This window comes from Diachasmimorpha longicaudata, chromosome 2 (genome assembly GCF_034640455.1).
Source record: "Diachasmimorpha longicaudata isolate KC_UGA_2023 chromosome 2, iyDiaLong2, whole genome shotgun sequence".
Lineage (NCBI taxonomy): Eukaryota > Metazoa > Arthropoda > Insecta > Hymenoptera > Braconidae > Diachasmimorpha > Diachasmimorpha longicaudata.
The window spans coordinates 9,317,783-9,345,635 of NC_087226.1; the positions used below are offsets into that span (position 1 = coordinate 9,317,783).

Genomic DNA, 27,853 nt, shown 5'->3' on the forward strand with positions numbered 1-27,853 from the left:
GTGACTTTAACAATAAAATATCGAAGAGCATGTGCACCGAGTCTGCAATAAATAACAAGAGAATCGGAGGAACTTAATGGCCAAAAGATGCCCGGTGGACCTTACTACGACTCAACAGAAATTTCGTACATGTGTACATCTGGAATACGATCGGTAAGGATGTACGACCAACTGGAATCCGCATTGAAACGTGCTTCGAAAAACGATGAAAGCAAACGTTTAATTCAACATATACGACTTTTACCATTTCCAGAATGAATATGGTGAATTTAAATTTGATTAAACATGTCTCTCTCCATAATTGAACTAGCCATTACCCCAACCGAACTGTCAACACTGACTATAATTATTGAGAATTTTGAATTATCAGCTGCAATGTTTTTTCACGTGGTTATATGCGTTTGGTTTTCTCTGTACTGCTTGCCAATGTAAACACCGGAAACTGGATTAACGAAATAACCCCGTCTTTCTCCGATTCACTGTGGATAACATCCGAAAAAAGCAATTAATAAAAGTCACCGCAATAAATTACACGAATTACTGAAAAAAAAAAAGATGAAAAATCCAATCGATATCATCACAACCCCAGCCCCAAAAGCCAAATCTCATTTCCGGCGAAATGTATACACGTGACATCAGTGTTTTCAGGGATCACGCCCCCTGCCACATGTAATTAGTTGGCCACAGTGCCTTCTGGGCTCTCTACTCACTCTCTTTCCATTTCTATTTTTAACTTTTTCCACTCATTCTTCATCTTTTTTTTTACGACCCCTCTTACTCCCACACATTATCTTCTTCCTCGTTTCACACTGCCGATTGTAGTGAGTTAGTTAGGCTCAATGAAGGCATTTAAAAAATCAACTATTAGCGACCAAGAATATCTTATCGCCTGAAAATATATTATACCGAGGGGGAGAATTTGATAATGCAGTGCCGGGATTATCCCAATAAATATGTCCAGCATAACGGGAAAAATAAATGAATGATAAACACCCAAATTTATCACATCTTTTTCATTTTAAGAACCCAACATCTCATATAGATATTGTTACTCAATCAATTTCCTGGCTAGAGCAAAATATCCATGAAATTACATCCGCTGACTCATTAGTCATTTCCCCAGTGCTGGTGGGTATGTGATCATTACGTGACGTGCGTGGGCTATATACGTAAAGCTTTCAGAAGACTCACCATGTAACTTTCCCATTACGCAAATCATTGGCACGCGGTCAATGTCAGGTTCGAGGTTGCGAGTACATTTCTCATGCGTATGTCTGCACGAATTAATAAAAAACTACTGAACGCTACTTTGTACATTTATTCCATTTATTCCAGACGACATTCGTCAACTATTACCGAATGGTAGAGCTGAAAATTCCCAAATGATTACACGCTAATAGTTAACGGAGAGCTTCCTTGAATGGTCAACGTCACGTCAGACGTCACATGTACTCCAATACTTTGACTCGTTTCATCAGTTTTCAACTTTATTTCTCCCTCTCTCTCTCTGGACTTCTGAAAATGCTCCAGCAGTTTTTGAAAATCTTTTGAAATTCCGCGTAACATATTTTTCAAGTGTTTTGGGGGTAAGCGGAATTGTCGGGACGATTAAGCGCTTAAGAGGCGAATGTTTCGAGATTTAAGCTGGCCCCGGTTTATACGGGGACAGGTTCCTCCGTAATATTAACTCGCGCATGGCCAAGCAGAGACTGCGGTGTGGTCTGTCCCCGACAAATCGCGTATTTATGATCTTCCCGCACAATAGCGAAGACCTTTAATCCCCAAAGGGAGAGTGGAAAAAGGGGCGAAGCGCGGAGAGAGGGCGCCTCCTCTCGCATACCTTATACTGTACTACCATTTGATTGTACCCACGTGCGTGCACGTAGGTAGGCAAGGTTCGACCCGCGGGCCCCATATGTACATAAACATGTCACGGGCCCATTATGCAAATTTTTTAAATACGACTGGACACTGAGTATACCTACTGTACAGTCTCTCGCACGTGCAATCATTCCTTTGGCGTTGATATAAAAATAAAATTAACACCCGCCACCTCAAGTTTTGAAGAAAAAACATTTCCCCATTATTAATGAAAATAAATAAGTGAATGAACGAATACCGAGACTAGTATGAATGGAATATAATAAAGGACGTTTAATTTTGCATCCGGTTAATGTCATATAAAATGAAAATATGTAGTAAAATAATATTCCGTACACAGAGCTAGCTTGCTCATTGTCGACAGAGAGTTTCGGTCCAAGGACCTCATAAATCTATGAATATGTGAGGCGAACATCCTCAAGCCGCTTCCAAGCGGATGACTCCTCGCTCATGGGTAGGAGGAATTCCCTGCGTTTCGCCATATTATCCCCCTCTCTCTCTTACAGGGACCTGTGGATGCGAGAAAGTCACCGCCGGATCCGACGAGTCTGCGGCGGAAATGAAGGACTTGATATATCACTAGGCCGTTATCCATAACTCAACCGACTATATGTTTCACAAAATGATCATTTTGAATTTAAACTGATATATTCGTGTCCTTTGATTATCCAACTGCGTATAGTGTGAAAATCGTGTGTACGGTATCGGTTAGAGGGGAAAAAAATATGTAAAAAAAAATTGAAACATCGGATGACCGGAGAAAACATCGACCAAGGGAAATCGGCGGAGTTGTGCAATTTGTAATTTCACTCAAACGATCTTACTACTCTCCTTTGTGCTGGGAAAAGGCAGAGTGATGCTCTCCCGCAGCAAAGCTTCGAGCAAACTCGCGAGAAAAGAGTGTTTGTCGTACAAACGTACAGAAATTCCGTGGATTCTGAGTGGTAAAATCACTGGGGTATTTTTCGAGGGACAGGAAAGAATAGTGGGTATCCTGTTAAGTTATTTTTACGAGAGCATTCACCTACTCGAGATTGATAACTCGGGGCGATCTCGGTTGAGGATTGTGGCGGTATACTGCGTGAACCGTCCAGTGTATACCAGCATCGTCCAGTCGGCGAAAAATTGTCGGGTTCAACGGGAACGTGACTCGTCTCATCGATCATCGTCACTGAAAGTAGGGTAAAGAACAGGGGAAAAAAATTGAACGCAAAATTCTTCAAGGAAATTAGTAAATAAATAACGTGAAAAAGGAATAAATAAAAAATAAATTTGGTGAGTCAAGATTGCAGGAGCCGAGGAAGACGGTTTCTCAATTGAAGCCAGAGTGCAGGCCCAAAATATGCAGTGGTGCCTTGTCAGCGTGTGTAATGCATATATGTACATATCCGTTTGAAGGGTTTTACCAGGTGATGCTTACCCATTCTGTAAAACGCGCACAAGGCGGAATCGATTACGCAGAAATCTTGAGTCTCAGTATGCCCTCCTCCTTGCGGCCTCGTTAATCGCGCCAATCAGTTCTTTTTTTTTTTATTTTCTCGTGTATCCCAAGTCGATGGTGAATTTTCATTTTATAAAACGAAAAGTTTCAATATTTTTTAAGCGCTTCACTCAAAGTGGTAAGAAAAACATTGATTACTCGAGCGGTTGTCGATATATCAGACTGCAAAAGGATTGCCGGATGAATACCTGGGAGGAAAGTAGAGAGATAAGCGGAATGCCTAACAAGTGCTGATAAAAATTTATAACCCACTTTGTTCGTCACGAGTTGCTAAGAGTTTTTTTTATTGTTTCCCATTTTGATAGACAAACATTTCTTTACTTCATTTTTTCAATCATTAGTCGAAATAAACTGGAGAATGCGGCATTTTCAGGCTATGACGGGGATAACATTCTGCCGTTAATTCAACATCAGCTGACGAAATTTTTTAAGGATTCTAGAATAGCGTCACCCTGTTAAGTTAAAGGATGGCTAAAGTGAGGGCGGCGACCCAATAAACACAAGAGTTTATCGAGCTGTTGTGCCACTCGACGTCTTATCTCTCGGACACTCACTTAAACCCGTCGAGTCTCTCTTCTGGCTCCTTTCTTTCTTTCCTCAGATAGTCACCATCATAATCTTCCACACGATCCAACCGACAAAATTGGACTTACGTGAATATATTATGTCTATACAAAATTTTTCGAAAACTTCAAAATTGTTGCAAAAAATTCGACATAGAAATTCTCAACCAAAAATTACCCTAGCATTTTGGAAAAATGTCTGACGAGTTAGCCTCATTGATGAGTTTTAACTAAAGATCTCAGGGACTATCTGCGTATAACTTATCAATTTGCACTATGTGTTTATTGCACAATTTTAATCGAAGAATGAAAAGTTAACGATCCATAATATCCAATACACAGAGGGAGAAATTTCAGAATTTTTCTGGGAAAATTCCGACCAAAATTATCGTGCCTCCGGTAAAGTGGATACAATTGGCTAGTACCAGATAAATTCCCATGCTACGTAATAAAAATTCCCATAATAAAATTTTACAGAAATTCTCTTGCTATATAATAAAAATTCCGGTACCGCACAATGAAAACTCGCTCCCCGTTTTTCATTCCACAACAAATTCCATTCAATAATTACAAATGGGTATAGATTGTTATTCAAAATGTAGCCGGATTCATTTTGTTCGCGTAAACCGTTTCACGCCAAGCAAATTCATCTCTACAGAGTTATACCACCCATGGGGGGAACATAAAGGCCACTTATTTCATTTATTTACCGTTTTATCATAACAATAATTAATATTAAACGGGATCGATATTATGAAAAATATAAACTGGGAGTTTCGGTGGAGAAATATGCCAGAGAGGAGGCGTCGGAATAAATTATCTGGTCACGTTGAGGTGATTTTCGTGGTGCAGAGGGGGAATGAACACTACCGAAATGTAACGAATGGGATCCCACCCTAGAATCCTAGTGTAGTACCGGAAAAATTTGCCAGCCAGTATTGCAATTTATCTCGTATGTCTCGTAAAAATTCACTGTGTCTTCGATTTTACCGCGCTACAGACGAATTGTACCCCATATTTTTCACACAAGTTACCAGTGTACCAGTAATTTTTTCTCCCCCTTGCTGTCTATTTCGCTTGAAAAAAATCATCTGAACTCACTTTACATTGCGCACCCTATAATTTTTCACGTACTTTTCTCCCTGTGTACATCCTTGGTACAAACGATCCCATCGCGCTTATCGATCTACCTCATATTCACGACAGAAATTACCTTAAACCAACGGCAATATATTCCGTATATCTGCGGGAAAAGTTACCGTGGAGCGTGAGAATAGACACAGCAATTTTTACCTGCCATCTTCCGGAATCGGAAGCTGGCTGGTAAATGATTTTCTTCACGGGATCAAATGGAGGAATCTACCATACGTCAGACGAAGGATTTGCGAACTGGACATGTACTTATTCGCGCAGAGATTGTCCTCCCCTGGTGTCGTCCCCGAACAAACCGCCCACTTTTTCTTCTCGTGTCAATTTTTTATTGTTTCTCTTTTTATTCCGATTTAACATTTATTCCTTTTTTTCCATCCGTATTCACCAACATTGCATATACCCATAGTGTATACAATCGACGCAGGAACGTTAATCGATAACGATTATTCACGGGACATCGGTACACTTTGTACTTGTCCGTGGATCATGCAGTGCAGCCTGGACATGCACATTCTTCTCTTATTCACAGAATAACATGAAAAAAAAAACTTTGAAACACGTTTATGAAATGCTGAAGAAAATCTGAATGAATGGGAAAAAAATGTCAGTTGGATGGCCCCGCGACTCGACTGGGAGTGGACAACAGCGCTAGAAGAACTCTGGAATTGAAAAAAAAAAAACTGAAAAAATAACTCGAAGGAAATACGAAAGGAACGGAGGTCAGCCAAACAGCAAGAGACAGCCTCAATACAACAAACGTACAAGAGAGTGTGCTCACACACCACACAAAGTTGAACATAATCTCAGCCACACGTGCGTGAACACAGAGAGCAGCGAGTCGAAACGAAAAATAAGAAAATGACGTATAAAAGGCAAAAGATGCATCCCAACATATGCTTATGACTATCCACACACAAGTTGTATTCAGTCTGTGATTTAAAGTTGGCGATATACAACGAGCTGGATGGAGTTGGAGGTAAAAATATGTTGATACAGAGTCAACAAATGTCAACAGACAGTATCCATCTTACCTCCTGTATTATGAAAATGAAATAATGGAGGAAGGGCAAAAGGGTAGTCCAACGGGGTTGAAAAATCCAACAGGCTGGTAGAATTGTGGCGGTACTGAATGCTCTCTTGTCTACAGTGCCGAATAACAAGAGCCCAACGCACAACATAACACCTTAACTTGCATTGAGGAACTCGACCAAAGCTATTGTTCCGTGTGACAATGCATCACTCACGTGAACACCGAGTAACCTCGTACGAACTTGCCCAACCGAGAGCACTCTCACTCCCTTACTTTTTTTTCCCATTCATTTGATTTAAAACTTTTTTTTTTCTTCAACCTATCATTTAATTTTCGTTTTTCTACAATACGATTTTTCACGTGAAATACTCGCTGTCGAATCGATCATTCTGCTGAGAATTGAAGTGAAAGAATGAAGGGCATTGTCGAACTATCGTTCGGAATTCTATCTGGCAAAAGAAAGTATATCTCTTGACGTCGAAAAATTGTGAATGTACAGAAAATTTCATTGGCGAAAGACTTGTTGTTGTACAATAGCCTGAGTACGTGATCATTCTCTAATGGTGGATAAAATACAAATGGGAAAACTTTGAAACTACGAATGAGACGGGAATGAAAAGTAAATCATGGCTCTTGTTGAACCACTTTTTTTTCCAGTAGTGACAGATCACAGTCTCCTACTCAACGCGAAGTAAAACGTCGGAAAAGTGAAAAATAAATTGCCAGTGTTTATTTGCCGTGAGAAAGAATCAAATTCATTTACCGCAGTCGAGTCTGACCCCTTCGATTCATTATAAATTTCAACGGCAATCTTAATCCCTGAAAAAGTACCGTGATTATGCAACTCTCAATCAATCAAATCGATTCACGGGAATTTCAATTGAATTCGGCATTTTTATTTATCCACTTGCTTTTTTTTTTACCCCCGAAACTCATCGAGAGGAGAAAACTGAGGAGACGCGGAACGAATGAATGAATCGACGTGGATGGCAATGAAACATTGAGTTACAATCGGCTTTATCTGACGATCAGAATAGCCCAGAGTTCCATTTGTTGACGACCTACAGCACACACTGAGAATGATAGCGTTATTCTTGTGGGCGCTAGCTGTATTCATATCTTCTTTTTTATAGCCAACAATAAAACAAACTTTAATTTAAAAAATTGCATAGACTGAATAAACTCGAAGTACATACAGATATTCAAGGATATAGAGGAACTGTGAAACGAATTGGATTGAATTGATTTAATGTCACGTTGGCGTATTGACTTTGTAATATATACAACTGACATTAACATTCTGTCTTTTCCTGTCGAGATATAAAATCATGTAGGTGGCAATAAGGGTAATATATAATTACATAAATTATTAGATATGAGTTAAAATTGTATTTAATTTTCCCTAAAAATCGTTGTGATAGATGGGTGACTCTCTGGGTGGTGAGTCCGACACACACACACACTGCTTCCATTTTTTTTATTCAACACACCAGTCTATCATATCTTACACGAGTTTTTTTTAGCTGCTGATTCGTGCAAATTATTTCGAGTCCTCATAACACACCGGGACATTAGGTAATATCTCTCACCAGGGGAGTAACAGTGAAAATTGATTCTCGTTAGATGTCTCCAGGGGAATGGCGTTGACTAATATCAGGAAATATATAAATATATATCAATGTCAATAAATTTTGAATCTACAGGGCTCATTAACCTAAGCGACTACATTACGCTAAATTAATATGCAAAGTACGTGAAAAATACACGTTATTTATCATACGCAAATGGGAATAATGGGCACAATGGCCACAATGCCTGATGAGAAATATATGGCAATTCAATTAATCAAAATTTCGGGTCTATATCGAGGGTCAGGGCAGAGATAATATCCGTACTATTACCGATGCGAGATGTTAATGAAATTTTTATTATTATTTTTATATTTTTCACGATATGCGGCTCAGTTACCGCCCCTTGGGGCAATGGGTCTCGTATTCATACATGAGATTCCAAATGCTGTTCACGCACACGAGGTAACGAGCTCGGGACTCTCGATATTGAATCGAATCACGTGATAATTTATGCCCGCAGTGCTGCACCTCCCACCTACTATTATAACGGTTTTTTATGCACATGATTTCATCATTTCTCCATGATTATAGAAATTTGAATTTTTCTCCTCTTTTGTATATCAGGCAACAATCGAATTGCCACTTTTCGTTGGAAAATCGCCGACATCGAAACATTTCGTGGTCGTTTACTTGGATTATGAATGTTTTTTTCTCTTCTATGAGTGGTCTCCGAATTATTGACACTACCTTTCGATACATTTATTGGCAATTCTGATATGAACTCTAAATACAGAGCCCAATAGAATGTATTGTGACAACAATGTCCAGTGACGTCTAGGAGACTTTCCTGTTTGGAAAATCCAACTGAACTGTCCCCTCGTCTGACATTTCTACCCATAACATTCCCATTTGTATTTGGCCGTTTCTATCGGAAATTATTCAATTTGTCTGTGCCATTTTCTAACAGACATTTAATAAAAAAAAATCCAATGAATCAAAGATTTCAAAGACTATTGACTTATAAATCATTCAAACTTGCAATCCAACAGATGTTCTGTGAAATAAATTATGAAAATACTCGAATGCTCAAGTGATCAAAGGCAGCCGATCTTTATTGTTAAGTTTTGCGCTTTGGTATACGTGAAGCTGTAGTGAATGAGAATACACGCGAGAAGAAAAAAAAAAGGGGAAAATCCGGACGAGGAAATATATAAGCGGCCGGAGGAATGATGTCATGCCGATGTACCTTAAAAAATAAAGGAGTTGGTCGTATAAGTGAGCACTGAGAATCAAGACAATAAAACATCTCTTGGTTATGCCATGCCATGTCATTGGTCTCGTTCACACTTGTCCCAAGTGTGCAGCATCTCTCGCCTTTTCACAAAAGCCCAACTAACGACGTGACGTTGAAAATTATCATTTCAGAATATTCGCGCGTCTTTTGACCGCGAGCCAATTGATGGGCTAACCTTAAATGCAAATAAATGATCGTTAAAAGACAAGAGGCGCATATACTCAACAATCGTTGTCAGCTATCAATGGGCAAATCAGCATAGCATATTTGAGGAGGTAAAACACGCTAGTTATTAACGCTCTGGTAACACATAATACATTGCTTTTGCGTTAACGACCGACACGCGCGTATGTTCAACTCGGCGATGCACATTCATTGATATAGCCACTATTCCCTCTCCCTAGATCTCCTGTACATATTTGTCGAGAGGACTGTTAGGTGGAGAAGGAAAAACGTGAGAAAAATATGATAGAATGCAAATTCACTGAGAATTGAGATATATCTAACTATTTCTCACGGAATGCTCTCTATCAGCCGCGATTAATCTAACAATTAATTATCATGGTATAGAAAAAAATTCCCTGTGCGTACCACCTCACGGATAAATTGTTCAATAGAAATGGGCAATTTACTTGAATGTCTTTTTTGCTTATTTTCCTTTTCTCGGTACTCTTGTTCGTAAAATTCTTGCTCAATATTTATGATCGTCAAGTGCAATGAAAATAAAACGTCTTACAATGATGTACTATTTTTTGAAATGGCGAAATCATAATCTCGGCACTTTTTTTCCCCATTTTTTCCCAGCCTTTGACACTTTTTTTTTCGCAATATATTCCAACGGTGTTGGGTGACCATATTTTTCATTAACACGCTGTAAAGCCCCACATGAATAGATAAAACCGAGTGGAAGAGTCACAACGTCCACTGGCCCGTCCTTATACGCGACGTGGCCTGGTCTAGCCCGAGAGTAAAACGCCTCTCCGTTATTTTGCCGAGATAACGGCAACGATGAAGGCAACGCTGTGTGGTAAGAAAAAAGAAAAATTATAAGAAAAAAAGTTCATTTATCGAGTGGTGAAAAAAAAAAGTGGAAAACGTGTTCTCCCCCTAATTGAAGAATATTCAGATACGACAACAGTGGTGAGTGGAAAAAATCATCACTAATATTTGAATGAATAGCAAGTGTTTTTCCTTGGACAAGGTCTGTTTGTGGGGATTAACTTCCGCCTCCTCGAGAGCCGGTATTGCACCGCTCATCGATGGTCACAGCCTCCATCGCCATACACCACCTGTGAGAGAGATCGCTTCTTCAGACTTGTTCAACTCTTTTCTGTACACGCGATGATGGGGGTTCATAGACTCGTATTGTGGGAACGTGCAGAAGAAATTCCTAACGGAATCTGCGCGTTCGAGTGTGGACAACGGGCGTCGATCAGCTAACGAGCCTCGTCGGGGTCCCTTTGCTCTCCACCAATGACTCGGATGTATGTAGCTATCGGCGAGTCAGGGCGTTTCTTATACAATTCTCGACATGTGGAAAACGAAATCGATGATTCATTGTCATTCATTCCAGATCCTTTACTTTTATTTTCCCATTTTTCATTGGCTGTCACGTCAAATGAAAATAAGATAGGGGAGGGAAGGAAAAAAAAATCAGTGAAGATTTGTGTTTGTAAGCGAGAAGGATACGATTTGCTTCTGCCAGAGCAGATTGCTTCGGATCGTTCTCAGTCGCGACGTTGAGTCGAAAAGGCTGCAAGGGAGAGGTGAATGTATGTGTATCTATACACATGAACCAATGGGCTTTGGAGTGAGAGGCGAACGACGCGTAAATCTTAGTGCGATTGACACGCGTGAAACCAGCCAGCTACTCAAGGGCTGCGTGAGAGTGAGGCTTTCGGATTTGCTTTGGCTTCGCGTCGGTCAAACGATCAGGGTGCTGGCCTGCGCACACGACCTCGGGTTCCCTGCAAACCCATAAACTTTATCTTCAATTTCGCCCGAAAATCGATTTGACCCCTGCAGACAGGGAACCACATTTTTTTTCCCCATACTAATGGAAAATACCCAACTCGAGCCGACATTTTTTTCGCCAAATGTCTATGCCAAAAGTTTAGTTTATTATTATTTGAGCGAATATTTCAGCTGCTTACAGCCTTTCATTTGGCCTTTTCAGTGGGTGAAAAATAAATTTTTCAAATGATAAATAACTGATCCGGATGACCTGAACCGTCAAACAAGCTCTCTATTGAAAATTAGCAAGGGATTTTGATGGATGTCTTTCGCCTTAGGATCAATGTATCAACCCATGCACATCAATGCATTTATAATCACTGAGTTGATATACAATACGTGTGGGAGGTCTTCGTCGCCTTACACTGACACAGAGGGTGGGTATTACACGTGGAGAAAACGACAAGATTTTAGTCTTATTTGGAATGACATGCAAGATACGGAAGTCGATTGCAGAGGGAAATCGGATCAACTGTATGTCTGAGTATACGTCACCCTCTCTCATGTGCATATATATAAAACCCGGAACCTCCTTTGCCATGCTCTATACACTGAGGTTTCGATATACCTTGCTCGGTATAAGCATTCTGGAAAGGCTTGCTTGCATTATTCATAACCAATTCCCGAATCCTCCAAACTCAAAACGAATCCGCTTTGGCCATCCGATCCCATCCTCTTTCCCACATGTCCAGATCTGACTCGCCAAACATATACATATATTAATGCAGAGATTGTTTTGTATTGAAAATATTGTATATAACATGAATACGTGTTTGTCAGAACGACAACCACATCAATTTTCAACGAACCAATCAATTTTTAATACACACTTTCTTATTCTTTAAAATTTCACTGATTACCGCTCAAAGAAGAAAATCATTCTGGAATTTATTCTGTAATAATGCTCTAAATATTTCTCAAAAAAGTCACAACTAATAAGCACATGAACGATGTGATTACACATCGTACCGAGGAGCCTGAGAAGCAGTGGGAAAAATCTCGACACACAGGAAGGTGAAAAAGGACGGTTTTCTCGTTGCTCGTAAAATAAATCACACCTTTGATCTATATTCGTCGTTGCGTCTTTTTCTCAAGTTCTTCCCGCTTGAATTCTCGCTTTGCCCGATAGAGTAGAGATGCCAGTTTAACTTGCTTGGGTTACTACACCATAACTGCCGGAAATAGGTATTTCAAGTATTCTACGAAAATAGTATTGACTGTTCTCAGCAATATCCAATGATGTCCATCTACTCCGCCCTTATGTATTATATGTTCTCATACCATACCACGATATATATCTAAATGACGAGTCACGCTTCCACACATCTCACAAGATTATCTTATCCTTTTTTCTCTCCTAACCTTGAACTCCCTTCTCATTGGATCTCCCATTATTGTGTTTGAGGATATTCTTGTTTTACCGGAGTTTCAATTTCATCAGACAAACTTTCACTCCTATCCACACCGACTAAACTAAAATAGTACAAACATCCCACGGATTGTCTTGTATACCTTGTATTCTGTCTTTATTTTCGTATGGTTTACGTTTATATCCGGGCTTTTAGGCTGATCGAGTGGTGGACATGTTGAAATGCGGATGTTGTTGTAGATGAAGAGAAAAAATTGGAAAATCTAGACGATTGTTGTTTTAACCCAAATAAAAATATGAGGATTGCAGTATTATGTTCATGATGATCCTCATGTAGGCCATGCACCTTCAAGTTGGCTGTGTGTCTGATGGATTTCTCAGATTGTACCCAGATAGAATTGTTTTTTTCTTTTACCTCCTCTTTCATTTTGAGAATGGGAGATGAACTAGTAGGTCCCAATATAATACACAAAAACGTGTTTGTTATCAGTATACAGTATGCATGGAAGAAGAATGCTTAGGGCGGAACAATCGCCATGGTGGAAACTCGACACGAGAACATCAACTAGTGCCAACGCTCGGACCCACCTCAATTAATACGTGTCCATTGAAAATGGTTGGACCGGCAACCCGCAACTAGATACGGTAGTGCAACCAGTCTTGCGGTTGGTACGTGTATGTGAAGGTGGAAAAAAAACCTAAACACACTGTATTAACGTGTGTGCGGCCACCGTGAAAAGGGCAGTAGTATAACCAAGTAGCTCCAACGACAATAAGCAGGGAAACATTTTATTAATTACAATGATTCGTCAGTGTCTCCGCAGACGGCCATATTAGATCTCTCCGAGGAAGTGAGATGGAAAAAGATGTAGCCCTTGTGTATGTGTTTGTGGAGTGCTGAGTAGAGCAAACGAGAAAGGCTTTAAAACCCATGGAGAAAACCTTACTCCTAGATATATTGATCTTAGGATAGAGGAAGAAGGAGAGCAAATGCGCTTTCAGGGGTCCAGGACCACCTGTAGAACATTCCCTCTGCGCTCATTTTTCCCTATTTCTTTTTTCATCCTCTCCTTCTGTCTCGTCTTTTTTTTTAATTCTTTTACACTTTTTTCCCATCCGATGGCATTCAGGGGAATAGCATATTCTGTAATTTTTACAATGCCCACTGTAAAACATCATGAATCATAGCATTGACCAACTGCAGGATTATCCCAGTACCTAGTAATTTCACAATTCCAAGGCTGTAGATTCACCGCTTCTACAGTCGTTGCCTTTGTCATCAAACGACGTGGATGAAGATTTTCTCTTTTTGAAAAATCCGGAATCCAAGGTTTGTCCGTTTAAGCAGTAAAATCCCATGCTGATGCTCGTCCAACCACTTGTCCTCTAAGCCCGTCATTCATATTGAAAAATCAACAGGATGAGAAATGATAAATCATCGAAACTATTGCACCGTTAGATTATAGTGAAAATGAATATTTCAATGTTTTTGAAAAGTTGGACCCGGATTTGCGAGCGTGGCGAGCCACACTAGCATGAAACCGGTTTTTGTGTACATAGGAATATGTTGGCAAGAAATTTCACGCTCACCAGTGGAAAAGTGCTGTTTCAAAAAGAATGGAAATGTTGCAACCAAACGTCGTTGTTATTCAAGTCGTAAAAATACAGCAAAACCCGCCTATGCCGGATGGGCTTTGCTGAGTGAAACAGCTAAAGACTCGTATTCCCAACGTAAATTTCAAATAGGCATGGGGAAAGGGATTGGAGGATTGTAATGAAGTTATCAGTTCTCTCTCTTGATTATTTTTCATTCAACATAAATGGGAGGATGAAGGAAAAAAACCGGCAAAATGCAAGTTTTGCCGGGACTGCACTAGGCAAAGAGGCAACGACCCAGGGGACCTGCGTTGCGGGAAGCCTCCTGGGATTGCTAGGCAGAGGGCTCGTAAATACCGAAGATTGCCCGCTGACACTTATATAGAATGTAGGTCGTACGGGTCGAGAACAAATATCCACTAAATCTTCCGGTTTACTCGAGTGCGATGATAATGGTGAAACGCGCTGCAAGGGATTTTCGAGGTAAAAAATCTAAGCCCACTATCATGAAAAACCTAAGAACGAATCTGGCGACTAAGAAGCAGTGTAGCGTGTAAGTCGATATAAATTTAATGAATAAATGTCATCGGGTTGCGATATGATAAGAAAAAGGTCGCCAGAGATATGTTGAGTGTGAAATAAAAGGGGTTTAGTACAGCACATGCTGAGTAGACACGTGAAAAAGAGAATAAATGAAATGAAATTGAGAGAGACGGCCAAGACGGAGACATCAAAGAAGACGACATATCCGTTCACACTCGGCGGACATAAGTATATGCGTTGAGTGCGGATGTGTGCAGATCACTGCAAATCCATCCCTCTCTCTCTCTCACTCCTATTCGCAATCCTGTCCGAGGTATATGTTTGAAGGCGCGACTCACTATAATGGACTTATATATATACAGCTGTGAATAGTGAGAAGGGCCTGGATACGCATTTTGGGCTTTAGTATGTTTTTCTCTTACGGTTTTGCCTCATTCCCCCTTTCTCGACGCAAATAACATGCGAAAACGATAATGCGCCCTGCAAAGGCGTCTTAATAAAATGAACTTGTCATTCTGAAACGACCAAGCTCACTCACCTCCACTCTGCTTTTCTTTTTTCTATATAAACAACTGGTATGAGGGAGCCCGCATACACTATTTCTCCAATGCCCGTGTCCCGCCATTCCACCACCGACACAACACCTTCAGAAGCTTTATTTATGCTTCGTTAAATTAGCACCACTCATTGATCTGTCAATCGAGCCCCGGCTACAACCACATATAATTTATCAACCTCTGAACATTTTCAAATTGTCGAATTTTCACTTAAATACCTTATTGTTTATTATTCCCCCCCACACCTTCATACCTCGCTGTTTATATTCTTTTTGATGGCGGTCCTCGCCTTTTTTGGCTGCCGAAGGAATTCAAGGTCGTGGCAGGGTCGAAGAACTCGCCAGCAGGCCAGCATATATCCATTCGCTTATATAGTATGCCTTATCTTCTCACTCTTGGGCTGGGAGATAAGTGCACAAGATGGCCGGTTAATAGATGGCGCACACGAATTTTCACGAATGCAATAAATTATGAAGCAAAGCGGCGACGGTGGTGGCAACGATGGTTGGGGATGTGAGTAAGTCCATATGGGTTTCTGTGGAAGGAAGAGACATTGAATGCAATGAAAAAAAAATTAAATCACATAGCCCTGGTGCACCTATAGCGATATTAATACATAGAGTCCATCGCTGAAAGGACAGATGGGAAAACGATATGCCCAAAGTCTCTTGTACTATCACGAAATCAAGCTAGTACGTGCTGATAATTGCAGGATTATACCCCATTCCCCAATGAGGGGTTTTGGACAACGATGGCTACCTCGCTTCGAGTAGGGAGAAATGGCGCCCGCAGGTCTCACAGTATCATTACAAGGGTGGAAGCCATCAGAGTCAAAGTCGCATATAGAATGCTGATTGTGCAGAGTTCGGATTGAAAATAGGTCTTCGTAACTGTGTCTGCGATGCCTTTAATGAAAAAAAAATTGATATTACGTTAAGAAAAGCAAGAAATAGTGGAGAGAAGGAAAAAAAGGGAAGAAACAAAAATGTGAAAAAAATGAAAAACACAGCCGAAGAGATAAATGTGGAAAGGCCAGTCACCTACAAAAGGGCATGCGGTCTTGAAAACGAAAGGGCGGATGGATATGCCTAGGCAAGTGTAAGATACACGCGAGGCATTCATCTCATTCAAGGTAGCTTTAAGTTCTGGATCAGATAACAAATGTACACTAGGCTCTGGGCCTTCTTTCCACCAACACACATTAGATGCGCGTTTTCTTCACTCTTGATGCCCCGTAGCATCTTCTTCCTTGGTTTTAGTCTTAGTTTCCTTCAACCGTCGATCTCTTTTATATTCCACAACAAATTTTTTTCCTCAGCCCTTTTTACCAAAGTGCCTAGGTCGACAGCTATGTCCACGTGCGAAACGTCGTTACTGCTACGATAACGCCCTTGTCCATCTTCTTCTTCTTCTTCTCTCCTCCCTAGAATCTCTACCGAGAAATACTCTAACGGTATAAATCCAATAGTTGGTTCATTCCACAGCTCTGACATTAACCAGCGATAGCCCTCTATTACCGGATATGTGTTAAGTGAAAATGAAAAAAAAATGTGAATAAAAAACCAAACGATAACCCTTCCGATAGGCATGGAGGATTTACAGTCACTTAAAGCCTGTAGAGACAAACCAGAATCATTTCATTCCAATTCGTAAATGCATTCTTTTGAAGCCTGTAATGGTCGTCCTTGTCGCTCGAGGCACGCATATCTTTTATGACCAGAAGTAAAACAAAATCTTCTCTCCCTGAGTACTGCTTACTCAGGGATACACGTGAATGTTTAAAAAAAAAGAAAAAAACCATAACAGCATTGATGCACCTTTTTTTTTGTTAAATATCATGAGTATATTTCGTCATTGGTAACGGGCGAACGGAATGATTTCATGGGCATCGTAGACAGCGTGTCATACAATGTCTAGTACGACACGAGCCTGACGTATGTCACAGTCAGCCGCTCACCTAGGGGGTCCCAATAGCCTCCAACAAACGGATGTTGTACATTTTATCCCACCAACGGTATCCATTTGAGAAGACACAATGTGGAGGGCACACAGCACCAATCACATCATCATTTCTTAATATTTTCTCGTCAAGTTTTTTGTTCATTTATTTTTTCCTTCGACCTTTATAACGACTCGTAGTACACCGATCGTTTCTCATAGAGCCCATCGAGATCTCTGATATATATAAACGATGGCCGATAGACTCGAGTGTCCTTTAACCTCTTGGCAACAAGGATGAAACAAATCACAGCGCTTTCTCTCATCTTCCTTTTTTTTTTCCTTTCTTTTTCGAACACAGCCGGTCACTTCTCTCGCATTAGAAATCTCCATGGGTCTCATACATACATGTACACAGTAGGACATTAAATACTTATGCAGAATGGTTTGAACGGGCTTAAGGGGGCCTGTTTCACATAAAATTAAGCCGCAAATAAAATGAAACTTGGCTTTGGCCTCGACTGTCGTCAATCATCCCACCTAAACTAGTGACATTTATTGTCTGAAAAACATTTGTCATACACAAATGTTGTTACGTTCGAACATTGCTCAAGATACGGATTTTCCCCGTGATATTTTCTGTGAAGCATATCTCTCAAGCTCTCTCTTCCAGTTGGACTAGAGTCTGAGAACGTCTTCTTGTGTATTATACGTAAATCTTCCAGACTAAAGTCGGCCGTTTGCATTGTGTCGTTAAAGCTCTCTCCCCCGAGTATAACGCTGCAGTCGGGATTCTTGCTTTTCAGAAATATCATGGTAAAGAAAAAAAAGAAAAAAAAATCAAAATATACATGTGTACAAACATCAATGTCTGAGAGGTCTGCGGTCTCAATATAGAATATACTCATGAATCACAGAAAATATTGAGCGATGGATATGAATATAAAAGGATGACGTTTATCACGGCGCGTCTCCATATAAGACGATCATACCCACCAGTGATTATTTCCTTTGAGGGGAGTATGACCCGGCAGGTCGCGTCTGGTATCTCCCGGGGGATTTTCTACACGACAAGGATACATAGAACCGCTCATAATAGCCGGAGCTATCATCGATTGTTCGTTCCGCTCGCCCTCAACACACCACATACATATAGGATATTGTAGATAAAATGTTCAATAATCATTTCTCTGTTTGAATTTCCAGCATGGTTGAATATCCAATGTCATTCACATGACATTAACTCTTTTCATACCCACTTGACTGAACATGCTTTGAAATTCCAAAGCGAGAATAGAAATTATTCAAATTTATCAAATATTCCGAGAGCAATGAAAAGTGAATGAAATAAAAAAATTAACGTATGAAGGCCTTTGTACGGCATTTATTTAAATTCAATGAAATTCCGTGGTTATGTGAGTTTTTGAAATAACTGCGAAATACCGTATATGGAATTTATTAATTGAAATATCCTAGAGTGGCGTTACATTCACTAGTATATAAAACCAGTATTCAATGTGTAGGGATCGCACAGCATTTTACGCTTATAACTCTGGAGTATGTATGAAGAATGAAAAATATAAATAACTCACGTGTGAGATGCATTACAGTGGAGCGTCGCGCGTAACTCGTACTCCTATTGCTCGCATCAGCGCGCCCAGTGACGACGTTATACTCTCAGTACCTTCTGTACTCACTCACTACTACTGCTGTTGCTGTTGCTGCTGCTGCTGCTGCTGCTCGTTGCCTTTTCTTCTTCAGTAACGTCTAATTATCCTAGCAGAAAGTTCATCCTCCAATTACAGCCGAGTCACGCCGTCCGTCATCCTTTTCGTCGTCCTCGCCCCAACGCTCACTTATTATATGGCAGCCGCACATGCTGCGAACGAGGAATGACGAATCTTTTTGACAATCGAGTAAGATTCTCCAGAGTGAATAGTTTTTATTCAACAAATGAATAAAAATTATTCATCTTAATGAAGGCATTCTCAGCATTAACGTTTTAATTAGAGGTACATGAGCGAGAAGCCATAAATCTATCCAATTTGATGGAGCAAAAAACTTGCTATTCCAATTGATATTTTCCCTTTTTTACCCTTCTCATACATAAATGTTTAATGGTACATGGTTGCAAGCTCTGTGGCATGACATGAGCATATCAATAAAATGTTTAAATGTTTAATTGCCGTTTACAGTTCTACATTGAAGCCGCTCAACAAGATATCAGCGATACTGATCTCAACTCCTGCCAGCTGGATTTTAGCGACATATCTCTCTCTGATCATCGTCTTCTGGGAATGTGCCCCTGCGTAAAGTGTATATATATACAGGGCACGTACTCGTATCATGCCAAATGTTAATTAATTGACTGAAACGACGATTTACGTGTAGAGTCACTTTTTACACAATGTATTTACAGGAAAATAAGCATCAACGGATAGGGCGGAGAGAGGGTGGAGTGAAAGATCCCGAAAAAAAAACACGAATAAATAAAAATAATCTCCTGAAAATTAGGTACGCGAGGTGGAGAGAGGCGTACATAACGGAGAATCCAATTGAAGTCGATGGTTTTTGACTGCGTCGGAGAATATAAAAGAAAGAAAGAAATGATGAGAGAAAGGAGATGAGAAAAGAGGTGATAAATGGGAATAAAAATTGCTCGGCAAAGTGCGAATGAAACGCAATCCACGGGTTAAAGTGAGTGAGTGAGACGGTGCGCCAAGGAGGTGGAGCAGGAGGTGGAGGAAAAGGCCTTCCTTTTGGAAGGAATATAAGAATCGTGCGGCGAGCAAACCCCCATGAAAAGAAAGGAGAGAGGATGGATGGATGCGAACGAAACGTCGGCACGCGGCAAATGCGTATGAAACCTGGCCTCCGATCTTGTATTCGCGACTGTTTGAGCATTCGCAGTCTCCATTTGGCACTGGTTAATCCCCCCCCCCCCCCACCCCACCCCCTCCCTAAAAATCATTCTTTATTTTCTTTTATTCTTTCATTCATTTTTACTTTCATCATACTTTTTTAACCCCTTCACTTGTCTTTTCGTGCAAATTTATCACCTCATGTCCCTTTATTCGTTCAACGATAACTATAAATTATGTACTCACAAAAATCGACGAGTAACATTTATGGACAACCTTTGCGTATATCCATCAAGACTTTGTGTTGAATTTTAAATGTAATAATATACATATATGTGTACGTAATACATTGGATTGCAAAGGCCCTTGGACATTCCGTTACTGATTGGTGGCCATGTCAGACATCTCTGACCGAGTGATGAAACCCCGCTAATGAACGCCGATTGTTCGCCGATGAATCGAATTATTAATGAATTATATCGTTATACACCTACGCCAGACCGACACAATGATAATACTGGGGAATGTCTGTCATCAAGTCGAGCTATTGCACATGCATCGCATATGTGCACCAACACATGCAACTTCAAATTCCACCAACACAACATGAATTTTTCAAGTTCAATATTCATGAATTTTCATTTGAAGATTTCAAAGTTTGCGCTGAACAAATATGAATGATAGCTGACAATGTTTTCATCCACGCAGCGTGCGTCTGTGTGTGTATGTGTCAAGGCCGTTTCCGCTGATGAAACTGAGAGCACAACGCAAGCGTGAATCACATACTGAATATCTCATATGTTCCGTACCGCTATCATACTTCTCTCAACCGTCATTTTTACATATCAAGATGAAAATTGGTGGAGACATGACGGCATTAATATCACTGTTTCATCGTAATTAAAGTCGTGGCATACATATTATTGCTGATAATCACCAACACGATCTTACAGGCTTCTTATTTACCAGAGCCCCCTTGCCACCCGGTTTTACCACCTCCTGGACGTGAAGATATATCGTATTTAATGCCGATGTGGGTAACTGAGAAAAAAAATCTCGGCCTCTTTTCATCCACCTCCTCTCTACCCGCGTTAAATCCACGATATTTTTTTTCACCCTCGTATGTGCATGATGATCCCTGCGTATCATCGATTCATTCACCACCGTTGAATCTCCCCGTAAATCATCAAATGCGGGCGAGAAACTCGCTATTAGCCCTTACCTACCATATCCTGAAATCCGGTTCTTATGAAAAATTCTCGAGTCATTAAATCATTGGACATTTCGTTGTGTCAATGCGAGGCAGTACTCATTAACTTGTTGTTTTTTTTTTTTCATTTTATTTTGTTCGCTGAAGCATTCGTTTAATCAGCTAATCGATGAATCATTAAACGGGCCCCTCGATTCGAGGATACATGTCATCATTAGGAAGTCGGGTATACTGACTGTTTAAACTGAATTATTTGATACATGGCTAATTGGTTAAAGTTGCACTTACAATACACGAATCGATAAGTCTATTTATGATACAGCATGGCGTGCGGCATTCTGCCTAAGTAAGAGGGGAGTGTTGAAAAAAAATCATCTGGTATTCAAAGCTTTTTCACCAAAGCGTTGAGTATCACATAGGTACAACACGTTAGTCGTGTGTTAGTCCTGTACACTAATAACCTCGACGAGCACTTTGAAAGTGCTAAATAATTATCGAATGGGCATGGGGAAAACCAGTTTGTGCCGCGCGCAGCCATATTAGCATAAATGATCGAAATGATCAATGAGCAAGCTTCGCAATACCGATGCCCACTAGTGTATATGAAGAAGAGAGAGATTCCACTACACACGACTTCTTAGTGACCAGTGACTTACGTTGTTGCTGTATAAACCCTCTCCTTCTTTCTTCACCGCAATCTTTTAATCACTCGACAAAGTTCTTCTACAAGTTGTAAGACTATCTTTAATGCAGAGCCACAGCGACACGATCACCCGCACGACTACAAATTTACGATCATGCCAGTGATGAAAAAATTTCCCGAAAGAAAAAAAAATTAGATGAAAAAATATATAATTAATGCTCCTTTTCCATTCATTGACGTACAATTAGACAATAATTTTGGGACAGTCTCGGGCCGAAAATGATAAATTAATGGAGCGTAATGAGAAAATTGAGAATGTGGAAGAGTTTTTAAAGAGATCAGGACCGAAAAAAAAAAGAATATAAAACACCACTGTTTGACAGGATATTTTTCATGGTTATCGGAGCGATAAGAACGGAATGAAGGAGGCTTATCGATCGCAATTAACAAACGACTCCGGAGAGGCTCCTTGGGTGGCTGCCGCGCGCACTGTTTCGTCCAGTGAAACATGGAGCAATGAACCCAAATCTCCCCCCTTCCCCTGTCAGACTTCCAAAATGTCTACCTTCATCCACCTCGTGTTTTATATACAGTGTAGCTTATTACTATTGGATTTATAATCTCGCCAGATCGCTGTTGATTCTTTCAAAACAAGCACAATACATACATATTACATCTTGGGATGTCTCGAGTATCAGGTAAAACTATCTTTCTTCGTCACGACTTTGCCAAGTGAGACGAAAGAAAGTTTGAGATCGGGAGGAAAGGCGGGACAAAAAAAAATTGGCTGCATGAAAAATTTTTCCAACTAAAAGCCTTTTTCCCCTCGCAAACTTTCCATCTCTCGTTGAAAATTCTTCTATAAATATTGAATAATTCAGAGCGAAATTTCCAACAGCAGTTTTTATTCATAACATTTGGAATTCCATCATTCATTTATTATTTATCCAAGCCACAAGTTTTTTTTTTTTTTAAGTTTTTCATTAATTCCCACAACTGAAAAATTTACCTTAATCCCATCATTTTTCACAGATACTATCGATATATACATTGCGGCATGCGAATGAATACGAAATACGAGAGAAATAACCGGGAGCGATATAACGAACGATCCCGATTCATCATCCAGTGGCCGAAACGAATTTGCAGAGACGTATTCGAAATAGAGCCGTACACCTTGGCAAGTGGACCCCAGTACTCTTTTCACATCCCAACGGCGCACTCGCCTTCCAACTGAAATCGCTTCTAATTAACCAACGAAAATTAACATTTAACCGTCGCCACGACAAACGGGGCCCAGCGAAACGAACTGGTCCTTTTAAAAACCAAGTGGTATAAAACGTTGTACGGACGGCCTGTTACGCTAACGGCGTAACATTCATACACTCAACCCCTGAGACGACATCCCACTGTCAACCCAAGTATTTCACCTTTTTGCTTTGCTCCATTCACACGGCAAACATTGCCAATGTATAACTCAGTGTTACTGAGTTGCAATGAATTCAAATCGTTGTGGTTTCTTACTTGTGCCGCTGCTTTTGTTTTTGTCCCCGGGTGGCCGCAGATTGCCAAGTTACTTCAAAATCCAATAAACCCATAGACAACACCGAGCGGAAACTAGCGGACTTTGATTTACATTCGCTGTAATTGCAAATGGAATTATTGAGTGGCCAAGTGCATAAGTATTTTCTCACAAATTCATTTACTTGGAGCTATTGAGAGAAAATGTTTCTCCTTTTATGACTATTTATCAGGACAAGTTCCACCGGGTTTTTTAATTATTTTTCCATTTTGTTGGCGAGAGGAGCTGGCAATGAAAGCAATGATGAACCGTCGGGAATGCGTAACACAAGCGTGACGCATCGTATCGATATCGATTGATTTATCTCGTATGATTGGCCAAGTACATCATGACTTGCCCCAGTGTGGTGGCACGATATTTCGATCGTTTCGCCTGGTGTACACATACCACTCCGTGTCTGCTAACTCCCATCCCTTCATTTATTTTTATTTATTTAACAATTTTTTATACGTTTTATTTAATCGTCATTCCCTTTTCTCCTTCACATTCCCCATCGGCGCTCCCGCGGGTCGATTAAAAATGGCATAATGAAAGAAGCCTCCTTGCGACCGAAGAGTTTCAATTTTTTTCCGGTGATCAATCACTCGCGCGAGTAAGAAAAGGGAATTTGGATGCTAAAAGCTCTACTCATCGGCAAGTTTTAAGGATCGGAGATTGTAAATATCATTCCGAGGGGAGGATAAACATTTGTGTACACAAGAAAATGGGGTCAATAAAATCGTTGAATATCCTTCAAAGAATGTCCTCATACCCATCATCAATATTCCGAATAGAAATGAAGAATGAATCATCATGAGTGAACGGCAATTCTTCAAATCTTTCAATTTCAACTGTAATTTTCAAGCTCTTATATAAAACGGGCATAAAGTGCTCTGATATAGAGTTAATTCGCTCTCCACGATTTACCAACTTTTCTGTCGACTTTACTTCTGTGTCTTTTTATTTCGGATTTTTTCACCCCCATAAGCCGTTAATACTCTTACTTGAGTTAAGCATTCTTGTCCTTTACGCTTTGCCAGTGTTTTCGAATCCTGTTCACGTCATTCCACTCTTTTCTTCTCTATTTTCATCTCAACAAGACATTTCTCTTTCTCTTTGATGATTATAAAATCTCCTGTACCATGACTTCATTACTTTATTTAACTTGCGCCTCATATTAAATTATTTTCATTATGGTAGCAGATCAGATTCTCACGAGGGTAATTGGCTTGTTTGTGCTGAAAGAGGAAGCTGATAGGGCGAGAACTCTCTTGTATCCCTAGAATAAGAGATATTGCATTGGATATATATTTTTCTCCTCTCTCGATGTATACAGCGCAGGGAAACCGGAGAACATTCATCGAAACGATTTCAGGGAACAATGAAATTCTTTCGTTTCTTTCGGAGAAGGAGCTCAAATGCCCGAAAATTCAGTACAATTATATAAGCTGCCCTCGGGCAATGCGTAGTCTTCCCTTTCCATTCAATTATTGCCAAAAACCGGGGAGAGCGGGAAAAAAAGTTTTAAAAAACGAAAAATAAATAGTATAAAAACAGCATTTGTAGAATCGAATGAAGGCGTCACTGAACCCATCCCAAATAACATCCATGTGATTCAATTTCATCGTAACAATAATATCCTGATCCGTTGATAATCGCAATTGAATCAACTCAACGAGGAAATGAAAATCCAATATTAAATTCATTATTATGAATCTGCAAATCAAGCCAACAGTGTGTTCCTGATAAACTATGCACTGATTAACCAATGCCTATATATTGATAATGAACAACCCGGAAATGCATAACAATTCCCATTCTATCACGATGTACGGAAAAGAATTTGAGATGTGAGGAATGAAAGCAACGGGAGCGCAACGTCATCTCATCAAACCCCAACACCATCTATTGATTAGAATGACTCGCAGAGTTGGTAAAGATAAAGCCGTCCTCGGATTTCTTGAGAACGCACACACTCACACACACACACCCTGAAAAGCTTCTAGACCCAGCTTGATTGAGTTCCGATGGGTGTGGCCTTTGTACTCCAAACGCCTCAGCGGCGTAATTACATCGCATGAGATTATGACGAGCTAGATGATGAATGCCGCCAATTTTGCTAATGGGAATGATAAAAATTTCCACCATCAACGACGATAACAATTTTTAACACATTAAATCATTCAATGTGCCTGCATTATTGGCAATACACAACGACACATCACTTCAATTGAATATTATGGAACATGTACGAGGGTAGAGTATCTGCTCCTCTCTCTTACCCCTCCTCCATCTCCTCGCTCTCTCTTTCCTCCATCGAATCTCAAACTTTCAATTGAAAGCGGGGTTTTATTTGAGTTTATAGTGCAAGCGTATAGCATAACGAGCGAGAATAATCTCCGTCTCTCTCTTGTCCTCTGGCGTCTTTTGTTAGTGAGGCGTGAAATTTCAGCAGTCCTCCACAATTACCCCTGGCTGTATACCCATTGCGCTCTGCTTCTCTTGGTGTAACTGTACTGGCTTAGAACGTACTAGGTGTAATGTCAGACAATTGACAATCGAGTCCCTCTGTACCCCCTCTATTCAAGCCAAAGTGTCACTGGAGTGGCACCACTACCTTTAGTGTTAATCGCTTGTGCTAAAATTAAGCAATATGCAATTTGGAATTTGAATTTAATTGCCGATGTCAAAATCCTTTCATTCGTGATAAACATGAAAAACCGTACCTCTTATTTTCCCTGAATCTTATCACGCGCGTTAAATTCAATGAGTATATTCCGAGTGTTAAATCGAATTATTGAAAGGCCGGTGAATTGCATGACTAATTTTTGATAGAAATATCTCTTTATGCAAGTCACTTAATCAAAAAGACGCATTGCCACACCGAGAAAACTAATGCTGGAACACGAGTATCCCATTAGCCAACAAGATCACGTACTCAGTGTTGACTTTCCCCTCTCCGTATATACAACAACAATTGGCTGTTTTTTTTTTTCTTAAAATCATAAAAATTACTGTACCTTGCCAAGTGTATTTCACTAAATTTTTTAGAAACAAGTTTTGCAGCGTGAGGCACTCGAGTTGGTGGTTAAACTGGTCGTTTCCCGAGTCGACCTCGTTTCAACCAATTTAAAATATCACGTGAATACTTTTCTTCACTTGGAATTTCGCGCAACAATATCCCTATCGTCCAACAAAATAAATACAAAACACGTCACGTACGCAAATGCCAGTTGAGAAGTGTTGAATTATTTTTTTAACCGCTAAATTGTAATAAAAATGTTGCCAGTGATACTTTTAATTGATCGCGTGCACATGACTCGTGTCTGACAAATGAAAACAAATAATGAGACATCTTCCAATCGTCAGACATACGTATAACAGTGTGGCGGCTGAGCTCAATCGGTTTCACATTCACTGACGTTAAACACCACGATTTAATTACCTTCTTCCCTCATCTTAACCCAGTGTCGCAAGTTGCCAAGAGGTATCGCTATCCAAGTTTAACGCAGCAAACTTCTTACGTATTGCAACGTGATTCTCGTCGCGATGATAATCATTCGTGCTGATGTCCGATACCATCGACTCTTTATATCCCTACATACGATTGATACTATCGACAGTGGGAGTGAGAGAGATGGAGTGGGGTAGGGGGAGAATGGGGGATGAGAAAAGATACTATAGATATTCAATGCGTGACATGCTCCGGCTGCTGCGCATGCTACAGTGAATACAGTTCTCTCTCGTAATTAGTGAAGGAGTCGGATTGCCGAGGGGGAAGCTGTCGATTGGATTATTGGACAAAGGCATCAAGGCAGAGATCGTTATATATCGCAAATAACGTCGCAATTTAGATAAGAATCGAGTTTTCCTCTCCGTCTAAACTCAATGTTCAAACACTAATCCGACAGTTTTCATCAGTTTTTCTTCTTTATTTTCCCACCGCTTCTTGAAATTTTTACCTCAATCAGTAAACAAGTGGTAAACCGCGATAAGTCGACGTATCCTCAGTCGAGTTTTTTTCAGCAATATTTCTTAATCGACGGAACATTGCGGACTTTCTATAATTACATTTGTTGTAGATCTCCATTGGCTTCACGCAATGGTCATAATATAAATTTTACTTCGAGATATTAATTGTAAAACTATTGGCTCGTTAAAATTGCCTCTTCTGAGTCTTTCGCTACTGAATTGCTCTTCGGTAATTGAGGCTTCAGCAAATACATCTCCTCATAGGTCATTTCCCCGAAAAATTTTCAGAAGGATTTTCAAAAGATTTTTTTTTTCAACACATTTTTCAACGCGCATCGTTATAACTGGAACGTGGTCAGCCGGCGTTGTCGCAAATGGACTCGGGGAACGAGTCCGAGGCGTGGGAAGTTATGCAAAAAGTGTTCCGGACATACTGAGTACGCTCGTGTCAGGAAAATAAAGCGTGCAGAGTAATCTAGTACCTCTGTCTCTCTTCACTACTTTTTCACTGAGCCAACAGATGAAAAAAAAAAAAACAATTAACCGGAAAAATTGCAATATCTCGGGCTTTAAAAATAAAACTGACTAGCATTTTTCA

The 27,853-nt window shown here is 40.1% G+C and overlaps 2 protein-coding genes and 1 long non-coding RNA gene across 7 annotated transcripts in view; 2 read left to right on the top strand and 1 right to left on the bottom strand.

Moving 5' to 3' along the window:
* The window catches only part of LOC135172709 (ephrin-B2), a 228,783-nt gene that overhangs the window by 171,791 nt on the left and 29,139 nt on the right, over positions 1-27,853 (top strand). The window lies entirely within an intron of this gene.
* On the bottom strand, positions 14,909-26,799 carry LOC135172730 (uncharacterized). The gene is made up of 3 exons (XR_010301164.1): positions 26,304-26,799; positions 18,601-18,887; positions 14,909-15,975 (listed from the first exon to the last, which is right to left on the bottom strand). It is a non-coding gene; the product is annotated as an uncharacterized LOC135172730 (long non-coding RNA).
* On the top strand, positions 21,599-22,959 carry LOC135172724 (uncharacterized). Its single transcript, XM_064139023.1, has 2 exons — positions 21,599-22,420; positions 22,755-22,959. Exons 1-2 carry the CDS (start codon positions 22,239-22,241, stop codon positions 22,957-22,959), a joined length of 387 nt encoding a protein of 128 aa, XP_063995093.1. The 5' UTR covers positions 21,599-22,238.